Consider the following 12,973-nt stretch of genomic DNA (forward strand, 5'->3'; position numbering starts at 1 on the left):
TTACAGTCGTTGAAAAAGAATTCATGTCATACTATAAACATTAAAATTCATCCTGTCAATGTAATTTTACTAGTAATATCATTAATGAGTTGTTATGTATAGTTAATTTAAATTGAGTACTTGACCTTTGCCTGCCTGACAATTGTCATGCTTTTAAGGTATTTACTAAAATGTGAGTTCAACGCCAAACCGTGTTTACGAGCTTAGAATGTTCTGAAAGCTAACTTGTTGTCAGTTTCTTGAACTATCCATTAGTTTTTCAGAACATCTATTGCGTCATATGACAAGTGAGGTGTTTAATAACTTAGTAAATAAGTATTCATTCCTATTTTCATTTGAGTCTGTGTAATCATTTAATGTTGTTTACAGATGTAATTTGAGAGGAATTATTGATTCAAATTATTCATTGGATTACAAAGTTATCGTTGGCATTTTGGACTAAAACACTGCTTTGGGATTATTGAGAATTTATTCAAAGAATTTCTGGGTTATATTATTGTAGTACATCAAGACAGTCACGACTCTTTGTACATCAGGGAATTCAAAACCATTGGAAGTAATTCGGAACATTCTAATCTTTTTTTACTTGTGATAGAACATTTAGGATTATTAGAGTTTTAATTGTGATAATGTAAAGTCCTCCTAAATTATCACCTTGAAGCTTAGGGAAATTAATTTTTTGTTAATATTCCCTTAATTATTAGTTTTACTGCTTTCTGTTATATAGTTTAAACCCTAGAGCTGTATTTGTATTGTTTTCTGGTCTCTGTTGGCAACCATTTTACAACTGAGACGATATTAAATATTATGTACTGTGTCGCAAATTGACTGTGAACTTTTTAATAGGCTTCCTTATCTCTAGTGCATCCATGCGGAATTAATTATCTTTCCATTTGCAGGTTATATTTCGTGAATAATACATACATCACCAGTTGTTATTTGAATGGCTCAGACGTAGTGAAGCTTTCCATTGTTCCCAGCAACACTGATTCCGTCTATGTTTACAAAGTATGTACCTATTTATTGTTTTTCTCTTTTATTTCAAATATACACGAAACATTCTTTTCTCAATGTATCGGTATAGGATTCATAGATTATGTAGGAAATACTTATCAAGTTAATGTTAATAATAAGATTATTTTATTTCACTTTAGATTTTATTTCACTACCTTGCGTATCTGGTTGAGAAAAATAGCGTTGCTTGCATTTCGCTTGTTTTTAACGGCACCAAATTTTTACTTCATCTCATAATTAAAAACACTGGTTTCGTCTTTAATGAATAACACGAGATTTTTTATTATAGGGATATTTGCTTCTGCGATACCGGATGTTATCCAGTTCTATGTCAGAAATAAAATCATTTGAAATTGGAGAAACCGCTTTGATTGAAAAGTATCCTACGCAGATTCGGTCCATAGGTAGAATAACAGACCTAAAGGTTTATGATGACAGAATTCATCCAAGCAAGAAAGGTATCTTATAATTTAAAGCATACAAACTATCAATGTCAAAAAGAGGCAATATACGCGCCTCATCATAAACAGCTGAACCCTTTCTGTTAAATATAGTTTACATATTACGTTTTACCGTACATTTAATACATCATGGCACAGAAATTAAATTCAATGTATAAGACTGTAATTTTTAGAGAAACGATACAGTAGCATTACAAAGCAGGCTAGATTGGTCAAGAAGCAGTACATATATGTAGCACATAACTTGTAAAATCATTTGAGTACAGGTTCTGTTTCAGTCACATCTAGAGACTTGTAGTCTTTTCTTTATCAAAAAAAGTATCTGAATTGGATAGGTCCTTGTGAAGAGCTGAATGGCGGATGTGAACAGATATGTATTGCCACTGGGCTGGTTAACAGGGTGTGTCGATGTCGATTTGGATTTCATCCCGATACTATTAATGGAAATACCTGTTCTTCTTGTAAGTATGACTTTTAATTCCTCGACACTGCGATTTGAAAGATTGTTTATGTCCTACTGGTACACCTCTAATTAACTATTTGTCTCCGTATACCTACCTTCCCACCAGACAGACTTCAAATATTTCCTCTTATTAACCCAACTACGAAATTGACTGTTTATTTACTTGCATAAAACCCATATATCCGCCCGTAACTATATTTCTACGAGCATAAAGGTTTAAGGACATGTTAACTACTGTAACTGTTTTGACTTTACTGATGCAGTTTTATATAGCTCTCACCTGGTCAGGATGGAAGGTAAATACTAATATGTCTACTATAGTTCAGAGAGCCGGTCAATTGAATAGACTGTATAATTACAATTCAACCTCCTTCCTACTTTTCTGTCAATCTCTCTACCAGCCTAAATATCCGCTTGCCTATCTTTCCATCTGCATATCATTCATATACTAGTACAGAAACACTAATTGGTGAATATAAATTATGTAACCCTGCTAATAATTAGACATTTCTCATCACTTATACAGCTCCTGTGAACAATAACTTTCTTCTTGTCTCGGACTGGACACACGATATGATATATCAACTATCGCTGGACACCAATGATGTTCAGGCTATCGACATTAGGAGGATCACAGATCCAACTGGTGTTGCCTATGACCATACAAGAAAAACCGTAGTGTGGGGTTCGTCAGCAGACCAGGAGATCTTCAGTGTGAGCATCAATGGAACGGATGAGATGTTTTTATTCCCAACAGGAGGTTGGTTTTTAGTCCAAAGAGAAATACAAAATAGGATTAAAATAGTAAATTATAAAAGCCTGCAATAGAAAGTAGCAGTTAATTAATTAAATAAATGCAAGTAAAAAACAAAAGAAACAAAAATGGCAGCATATCGTGCATTCGTACCATATGTTTGAGGTCGTCGGACCTTGCTTGACGAATATTGAATACATTCCTGTTTTTCGTGAGTGTTTATGTTTGGTTAAACCAAAAATATGTGTAATATTGCAAATACATGATTCGTAAAAACGGCGTTCAATACAGATATAAAGATTTAAAACTTGGATTATTCATGTTGCATAGAACGGAATACATTTCCTCGAAAACAGATCAAAATGGGTTAATATAACAAGACGAATTTAGGTGTAATACATTTCATAATACCGCCTAATCTGGACGAAGAGATAAGACGTGATACCACGTGTTATCGCTGTGTCCGAAGATGGTAAACAAGGAATTTTCATTGTAGTAAACTGGCACACAGGTACCATCGTTTATATGGTACTGGGCTTGTGGAGTTTCTTTGTTATTTTTTGGAGGGAGGGGAAGAAATGGATCAAAATATAAAAGAAACTATCGAACTTTAATATACGGATGAAAGTATATATTAAGTGGTGTTGACTATAGAGTCAACATTTTGAAATGAACGACTTGATTCATTTTGTTACAGACATGTACAATGCATATCCGGATAGGTTTGCTATCGACTTTTCGACCGGGAACATCTACTACACAGCTGTAGGTGTATATGAGTTGGTGAACCCCCAAGGAGGATACATAGCTGTCCTTTCTGTTAACAGTCTTCACAAACTACTCATTACCGGTCTTAGGAGGCCAAGAGATATCGTGCTGTATCCGTCAAAAGGGTATGTTGTATTATTTAGTAGACAATTCGTCTTTATAAGTTAAAAGCCCCCAAATGCATTAAGTTCAAAATCATTTGTATTAGAAATAAAAATTAAAAGAAATATCGAAGCACATACTTAATACATGTTCAGATAATTTTGTTTCCATATCACATGTAACTTTAATCCATTATGCCAAAAACTATAAATGGTTATAGGGTATGAATAGCTTATCAGTTATTTTTAATATAATGAAAATATCAGTGTGAGATAAAATAATTCATAGGATTCAAAGCTGCAAGAACCGTTATAAATATTGAGTTTAAGGATTACTTTGAACATAGAAACGTTTGAAATTATGGCGTCGAAGAATTCTGACCAGAAATAATTTCATTCTTATGATCAACAAAGACATTGCAACCATGTTTTGAGTATACAATATTATCAATGAATAGTATCTGGTTATATTATCTTACATTGCCAGCCTAATGTTCTGGACTGACCATGGGTCAAACCCCCATGTCGGACGGGCACAAATGGATGGCCAAGAGAGCATCCAAGTTATTAACACTAGTGTCACTCTCCCGAATGGTCTGGCGTTAGACTTTTCAGGTACCTTCATTTCTTTATAAATTATAATATTCATTCCCGTTGTTCTTGTTTTTATTCGTTATGTGTATATATATATATATATATATATATATATATATATATATATATATATATATATATATATATATATATATATATATCGGCAAATGAGGTTCGACAGTAAGTGAGGAATTAGAATAATTGTATTTAATATGTGTACCTGTCACCATGGCGTAGTGCTACCGAGGACTATATGTAAGATTATGAATGACACAATGATATACATTTCACCTGGTTATTCGTTTATGCCATATCAATGAGATGCATACTATGATAATATAAATTGTACCAGGTTATGCTTTACACCATATGTAAGAGTAGTATGTTAGAATGATATATTGTACGAGTTATGATTTATGCCATGTCTAAAGAATGACATTTATATACATTTATCAGGTCATGCTTTATGCCACGTCTAAGAGACATGCTATAAAATTATACATTGCACCGGTCGTTCTTTATGACACGTTCAAGTGACATGCTATAAAATTATACATTGCACCGGTCGTTCTTTATGACACGTTCAAGTGACATGCTATAAAATTATACATTGCACCAGGTGAAGCTTTATGCTATGTCTAAATATTATAGAATCATACATTTTACCAGGTCGTGCTTTATGCCAAATCAAAGGATGTAAGCGATAAAAATATAATTTTATCGGGATATTCGTTCACGCCATGTCAACAAGGTGCATGTTAGTGTTTGACCAGGTTCTTATTGTTTGCCATGTATAAAAGATGCATGCTGTAGTACTTTTCATCTGACCAGGTTATTGGTTCATGCAATGTCTAAACAACGCGTGTTATAGTAGCATTCATTTGACCAGGTTATTCATTCATGCAATGTCTAAACAATGCGTGTTATAGTACCATTCCTTTGACCAGGTTATTGGTTCATGCCATGTCTAAACATTGCGTGTTATAGTAGCATACATTTGACCAGGTTATTTGTTCATGCCATGTGTAAACATTGCGTGTTATAGTTGCATACATTTGACCAGGTTAGTTGTTCATGCCATGTGTAAACATTGCGTGTTATAGTTGCATACATTTGACCAGGTTATTTGTTCATGCCATGTGTAAACATTGCGTGTTATAGTTGCATACATTTGACCAGGTTGTTTGTTCGTGCCATGTGTAAACAATGCATGTTTTAATAGCATACCTTTAACTAGGTTACTACTTCATGCCATTTATAAAAGGTGTTTGTCATAGTAATTTACATTTGATCAAGACTATGCACATGCCATATGTAACAAATACATATTATAATAATCTACATTTGTTTAAATTATTAGTTCATGTCATAAATAATGTGTTTCATTCAAGCCATATCAAAAATATGCATGTGTTTCGGTCTAATTAAAAGTAACGTCTTTGAAAATGACGTGGTAATGTATACATTTTTGCGCAGTATCTTGCAATACTGCTTCAAGATGCAAATGGTACTAAGATTAAAATCCATTAAATATTCAGAAGAGGTGAAAAGTGTTTTGTTGGCGTTGAAACAATTATAGAACTCTGAGGAGGGTAGATGTGATACGAATGTGACCACGAGTTGCAAGAAACGTCAATTGACATGTCCAACTAATACTTAGTGATGCATATCAAATAATAAAATACACGTTTTCACCGTTTCTTACGAAATATGCCCAAATTACCATGCTAAAAAACCAAAGGATATTTTAAGTACTTTTTGAATACTGGACACAAAATAACTCAGAATTTTCAATTTTCAGACTCAGTAAATAACTTCTGAAACACTAAAACTGGTACTAAAATACTCTTTTAAGCTTCGTTATTTTCATTTAATTTGGGTATTGTGTTATTATGTTTAATAATACAGCTACAAAGCAAACACCAAATATTATTGTAAAAAGTTCTTGACAGAATTGTAACGTGGCTTGCAAAGTATGGTTACATGTATCAGCCATATAAATTTATAATTGAAACATTGACTATCGTTTACAAATATAGTAACCTATATTATCTAAATAAATGCACCATTCGCTGTTGCTTACACAGCATGGTAACGTAAATTATCTCAGCAAATTAATCATTTATAAAAGCAAGTTAACGTAGATATCTAAACACATACATAATTTAAAATGCATTCTTTTCAATGCATGCTAAACTATATTATCCAATACTAACCAATACATCCTTTGCTATTGCTCACAAAATATAGTAAGGTAAACTATCTATACAACTACTGGTTCTCGATGGCCGAGTGGTACAAGGCATCCGTCTTTACAGATCACTAAACTTTAACCTCTGTGTGCTAGAGTCTTGGGCTTGGCGTACGTGTATATATGAAAAAACTTGCCAGTTACTTCCCGAGGGTCGCTGGTTCTTCCCGATGTCTTCACGGGTTCCTCCTCAACCAAACGTACCGGCTGCCCTGTATAGCCAGTCAAGTGCTAAAATTAAATTAAACCCACAAAACCCAAACTAAATTATATACTACAGTATCGTAAGATAGTTTATATAAGCAAGTAACTCATCTATAAGGTATGTTAACGTAATTTATATAAACAAATACACCATTTAATACTATTTCCAATGTATGTTATCCAAGTGAATATATTATTTACTATGTTTGCATTGTATGGCATCAAATGGCAACGTAATATCCAAACAAATATATCAACTACTATTGTTTAGAAGAAAATAACGAAGAATAGTAAATCAAATTTCCCATCATGTTGATTAGAGAAATGTAAGTACGATATACTGTAATATAGACGATGGTTAGATGTTTTGGTGGGATTTTTCCCTGACACAATTCGGCCATTCATTTGTAGGAATCACTAATGCAGTTTTTTTCTCGCGCGCTTTCTTTGGTCTCATTAACTTTGCAGTATTACCGCATTCCTTTGTCGCAGTGGTCAGTAATTTTCTTTTTGAACCTGTAAAACCTGCTAATATATTTTAGTCCATATTTTTGGGATGTGGCAGCATTATAACCTTACCTAAAATGTCTGGCTATTCTCTTTGGCCAACAGCCACCCAACAGATCTTTGTACTTTTCTTGGACATATGCTGTCCGACCTCAACTCTTCTGTTTACTTGTCGTCAACATGTTGTCTTGGGACATTTCTTGGACAGTTCATCAATTTCGTCGTTGTATTGAACTTCAGAGTTGAATTTGTCAATGTTAAGTTTCATACCCAAGCGAGCTCATATCATCTTGGTGATTTTCTTGTAATTACTGTTTGAATTGTTATTCATTCTTAATTTTTATTATCGCCCTGCCTTTGCCAATGTATGTCTTATTCTTTGAATACAAATTTTCTTGAGATTTAATGTTCAATCTGACAATCAAGTCTGCGATTTATGATATTGTGTGTCAATATAGTATCATTTAATAAAGTACGGCCACCCAACCTTGGCTGGGAAATGATTCGTATGTTAATGATAGCATGTAAGCTTCGTCCTTTTCCTGTATTCTTCATGCCATTTTTAGCTACATTTTGACATCTCTCTGTGATCTTTCTGACACTTTAACATACTGATGTTCATTTTCTCTCTTCTTCAAATATCATTTTATTTCATCGGCGTCTATCACCTGTCAATATTGCGGGTATATTTCATCCAATTAGTTTCACGTTATGAAACCTTGAGACAAAACCAACTATAACATTCTTTTTGCAAAACCTTGTTTCTTTTTCCGCGACAAAAAATGGAGTAAACTTTGTTACCTGGATAACATAGCTTATAAAAAGTAACTTATGCCAAAAGTAATTCCAAACGAACGGTTATCTGAACGGTTTATTAAAGTACAATTAAATGATTGCTACATGTGACTTTCTAAGAGATAACATAAAGTAAAATATATGTATGATACACTGTGTTGCAGGTAGTTTGAACTATGATCTGCAAATGCGGATAATTGAAGTTTTACCAATAATTGTGATGTGTATGACCCAATGACTGCTTTAATTATACTCTAAATGAACGATATAGATTTTTAATTTTAAAGAATATGTGTTACGTATATTTGATGTAATTTATATTTGATGTGATTTAATTGTTTGTAACTTTTAAAATCGTTTTATTTAATTGCATTACATGTCAAAGTAATGTTATCTTGTTTACTTGATTTGACATTTTTTATACTTCAAAACATTCTCTTTGACCTGACTCTTTTCCTAAACACCTAATAATAGAAACACTGTTTCTATTTTTGACTTAGCTCACGACTTTGATTCAGAAATCACTGACACAAATAAACATCTTTCCATTTTTATTTTATTCTTGGAGTAAAATGATTGTTTTTTGTAGAGGTCATGCTGGGAGTATGTGACTTTAGATGTAAATAGCCCCTATTTCGCAGTTCTGGATTTTCAGAAATTGTACAGTAGTTAGATTTAATACTGATGTTCAAAGAGATATTTCTCAGTTGGGCTTTTACTTTGGACACAAGAAAGGGTTGTCACCAGTTTGGAGTTATATTTTAATTTTTATTCAAATCTTTATAATTCTAAAAGATTATTCGTTTTTCCTGGAAATATTTTTTTTAGTGCTGATACAGAATTATTGGACGAAGACATATCTTTAAAGTTTATTCGGAAATTCAAACACTGGAACATTGTTTGTGAATCAGCAAAGAACTATAGACACATCTGTACTATAAAGGCTATAGCATACGTCATCGCCTTCCATTTTTGATTTTTCGTCGGGACTAGAACTTGAATTCATTAGAACATTTCATAACTATGACTTCTAAAATTTAAATAATGGTTTATTCTTGGATTATATTTGGATTTGATTCTTAAAACCGTAAGTTCTTCTTTTTTTCGTTTTTGCATATTTTTTTCCAGGGAAATAAATTATTTGCTAAATTTATGAAATTTTGTTCTTTTTACTCTTTCTTTTGTTACTGTTTTTTAGAGCTTAAACACGTAGCATAAGAAATTGGCTCGTCCAGGATATTTGAATTTTACTTAGGGATGATTGGAAATTTTGAAAATGGAAGTACAACTAAAAACGTAGGAATTAGAGGTAAGATAGGTTCAGTTTCAGATGGAAAAGATGCAAATGGAAAGAGAGATGGATGTAAGAAGAATGCAGAATCAGAAAGAGAGAGATGAAAGACAAAAGCAGTTTCAGAAAGAGAACGAAGTACGACAAATGGAGTTACAAAAAGAGAGTGACGAGAGAGAAGGACAAATGAAGTTACAAGAAAAACAAAGGCAATTAGATAAGGGAGAAAGAGAGAGAATATCAATTAGAATAAAAGCAATGGAGCTGGCAAAGGGAAAACACTACCCTACTTTTGATGTTTTAAGAAATAAGAAGTTAGTACCTATTTTTCTAAAAGAAGAAGTCTGCTGAGAGTTTTAAATGGCCAAGAGAGGACTGGACTCTTTATTTGCAATGTGTACTCACTGGTAGAGCTCGTGATATTTAGATTTCACTGTCATTAGAGCAGAGTGCTGACTATTATGTAGTTAAGGAATGCATCGTAAGGGGTTAGGAGTTAGTCCCTGAAGCTTATCGGCAAAAGTTCAGAAACCATAAAAAGAGAAGATTGACAAACTGGTGTCGAATCTGCTAGAGAAATAGAACAGTTATTTGATAGATGGTGCTTAGCCATGAAAGTTAAACAAGATTATGAATGTCTCAAACAACTTGTATTACTTGAAAGCTGAAGAACTGTATCCATAGTGACATTAAGAATTATTTTGACGAGCATAAGACCGAAACCTTGGAAAATTCTGCTTGTGCTGCTGATGAGTCTTCTTTAACTGACGAAGTTCCTTTTGTAAATTAGACTTCCATTCAATAGCCTTATGGCAGAAAAGTATTTCAGTATAATACAAGCCATTCTAAATCTCAAACCGGCACAACTTCTAACAATCATGCTTCAGATAAGCCTGATAAAAGATCCTTGTCTCTTTCTACGTTAAACTAGTGCAAGAAGAAAGGACACGTTATTTTGTATTGTACAAAGTGAAAAACAGGCATCAGAATCAAGACAGACATAATCCTAATACTCTTATTTCTAAGAGGTCAAGATATTGAAAGCAATACATTTGTTGGGTCTAATAAACCCCAGTCTGATTTTATTACGGAGAATTATGAACCATTCATATCGAAGGGTGCTTTATCACTATTGGGTGATTCGCCCAATCCTATTCCTATTAACAGTTTAAGGGACACAGGAGCTTCTCAGAGTCTTTTATTGTCAGGTACTTTGCCTTTTTCTGAGATTTCTTCTTTTAATAAAAGTGTTCTTATTTAAGGAGTAGAGTGCGGCTTTGTTAATGTTCCTCTCCATTGTGTAAATTTGTCATCAGACTTAGTCTCAGGACCCGTGACAGTCAGAACAGTGTCTAAGTTACCCGTTTAAGGCATTCATTTATTACTAGGCAACGACCTAGCTAGAGACAAGGTTCTGGTTAATCCACTTGTACCTGACAAGTCTTGTTTGGATCAGAGAGTCGATCCAATTGAAAAAGAATTCCCTGATTTGTTCCAAGCTTGTGCAGTTACCAGAGCTATAGCAAAGAAAGCTCGTGAGAATGATGATACGGAAAATATTCCTTTAACTGACACATGTATTGGTCAGGTTTTTGATGAGGTCACTTTCACTCCTTGTTTGGATCAATTAGAAGGTATTGATCACAGTGATCCTCTTTAAACTACTCATTCTCTTTATTCCAATCAGGGTGAGAAACGACAGTCACTTGTCGTCGATCAGGAGTAAGGTCCAGAGATCTCCTGTTTGTTTCAAAGTGTTTGTTTCAAAGGTCCATTAGTAAAACTAAAGCCTCTGAAGTTCCTGTTTGTTATTTCATTAAAAATGGAGTATTCCTGAGGTACCTGCTAGTGATGAGTGGTCAGTGAACTATCAAATTGCAGTTCCAAAACTTTACAGACAGGAAATGCTTAGTCTGGCACATGTAACCTCTTTATCTAGCCATTTAGTGATTAAGAACACTTATCACAAGATCTTTACTCACTTTTATTGGCCAAATATCAAAGTGATGTTAGTAAATACTGTAGATCTTGTCATACTTGTGAAAGGTTAGGAAAATCCAATCAGAAGATACCTAAGGCTCATTTACAAACTATTCCTGCATTTGAAGAACCATTTAGTAGAATTATGGTATATTGTGTTTGACCCTTACCTAAGACCAAGTCAGGTAACCAATGCCTGTTGAAAATTATGTGTGCGTGAACAAGGTTTCCAGAACGAAATCCTTTGAGGAATATAATATCTAAAACAATCGTAAAAGCTTTGATAAAGATTTTTTTACTCAGTTTGGCCTTCCCAAATCTGTCCAATCTGATGAAGGCCCAAATTTCATGTCTGGAATATTTCAGCAAGTTATTTACGAATTAGGCATCCAACAATTTAAATTTTCTGCGTATCACCCTGAGAGCCAAAGGGCGTAAGAAAGATTTCATCAGATGTTGAAAAATATGATTCGATCGTATTGTTTTGATACGGTTAAAGATTGGGATGAAAGCATTCATTTACTATTGTTTGATGTTATGGAATCAGTCTAGGCTTTAGTCCCTTTGAACTGGTTTTTGGACACACTCTGCATGGACTATTGAAGTTGTTGAAAGAAAAACTTCCTTCTAAAGAAGATACTGAAATCAATGTTCTTGATTATGTTTCCAATTTTAAGTATAAGTTGTCAAAGCCTTGTGCGGTAGCAAGAGCAAATCTGCACTCTACTAAATCAAAAATGAAGTCAAGATATGGTAAAAACTCGAAGGAAAGTAGTTTTCAGCCTAGTGATAGAGTCCTGGCTCTCTTGCCCATACCAGAAAATGCTCTTCAGGCCAAGTATTATGTTACCTACACAGTTGACAGGAAAGTAAATTATTTATATTACCTCATAAATACTACTGGGAGGCGAAAACAAAAACAACTCTTCCACATGAACATGCTAAAGGAGTATATTGAAAGATATGGCCAGGATAAACATGCAATCAATTTAGTTGGGCCTGTCCCACTCAGTGAAGATTTAAGTGAAGGAATATCATATTAGGTATTATAAAAGATCTGGACCAGAAACTTTCACGTTTGCAAGAGCAAGAAAGAAATGAACTTAAGCAGTTACTATTTGAACATGAGCACTTATATCCAGATGTTCCTACAAGAACAAACAAAATTTTCCATGACGTTGAAATCGTAAATTCAAAATCTGTAAAACAACACCCGTACAGGATCAACCCTATTAAACAGGAATACTTGAAAAAAGAAATTCAGCATTTGCTGGAGAATTATTTTATAGCCCAGTAAAAGTGACTGCAGTTCACCATGCATACTTGTTCCAAAACCAGATAAAACTTTCCGTATGTGCACTGATTATAGGAAGACGAATAGTGTGACAAACACAGATTCATTCCCATTACCAAGAATTGGTGACTGTATTGATAAGATCGGAATAGCAAAGTATGTCACCAAATTTGACCTTCTGAAAGGATTTTGGCAAATTCAACTAACGGAAATAGCAAAGGAAATTTCGGCATTCGTGACTCGAGATGGACTTTATCAATATAATGTAATGCCGTTTGGGATGCTAAGTTCAAGGCTATCTCTAAATTTCCTGTGCCTGTTAATAAAAAGCAACTGATGCGATTTTTAGGTATGGCCGGTATCGAAAATTTTGTTCTAATTTTTCTATAATTGCTGAACCCCTGAAATATTTATTGAGTAAGAAAAACAAAGTTACCTTGGGATGAAAAATGTCAGGAGTTTTTGACAGGTTAAAAGCCATACTTAAAAGCGGGTC

The 12,973-nt window shown here is 33.7% G+C and overlaps 1 protein-coding gene across 2 annotated transcripts in view; it reads left to right on the top strand.

Annotated features, from left to right (window-relative positions):
- Positions 1–12,973, top strand: part of LOC149779803 (low-density lipoprotein receptor-related protein 2-like) — a 67,813-nt gene that overhangs the window by 36,992 nt on the left and 17,848 nt on the right. For both annotated transcript variants that reach the window (XM_089936471.1, XM_089936472.1), the window contains exons 9-14: positions 900–1,008; positions 1,304–1,472; positions 1,811–1,936; positions 2,465–2,698; positions 3,390–3,585; positions 4,049–4,176. In XM_089936471.1, coding sequence (XP_089792597.1) covers positions 900–1,008; positions 1,304–1,472; positions 1,811–1,936; positions 2,465–2,698; positions 3,390–3,585; positions 4,049–4,176 — 962 coding nt within the window. The remainder of the gene's footprint in view (positions 1–899; positions 1,009–1,303; positions 1,473–1,810; positions 1,937–2,464; positions 2,699–3,389; positions 3,586–4,048; positions 4,177–12,973) is intronic.

The sequence above is a fragment of the Sinohyriopsis cumingii genome, chromosome 16, assembly GCF_028554795.1.
Source record: "Sinohyriopsis cumingii isolate HCF-2022 chromosome 16, ASM2855479v2, whole genome shotgun sequence".
In the NCBI taxonomy this organism is placed as follows: Eukaryota; Metazoa; Mollusca; class Bivalvia; order Unionida; family Unionidae; genus Sinohyriopsis; species Sinohyriopsis cumingii.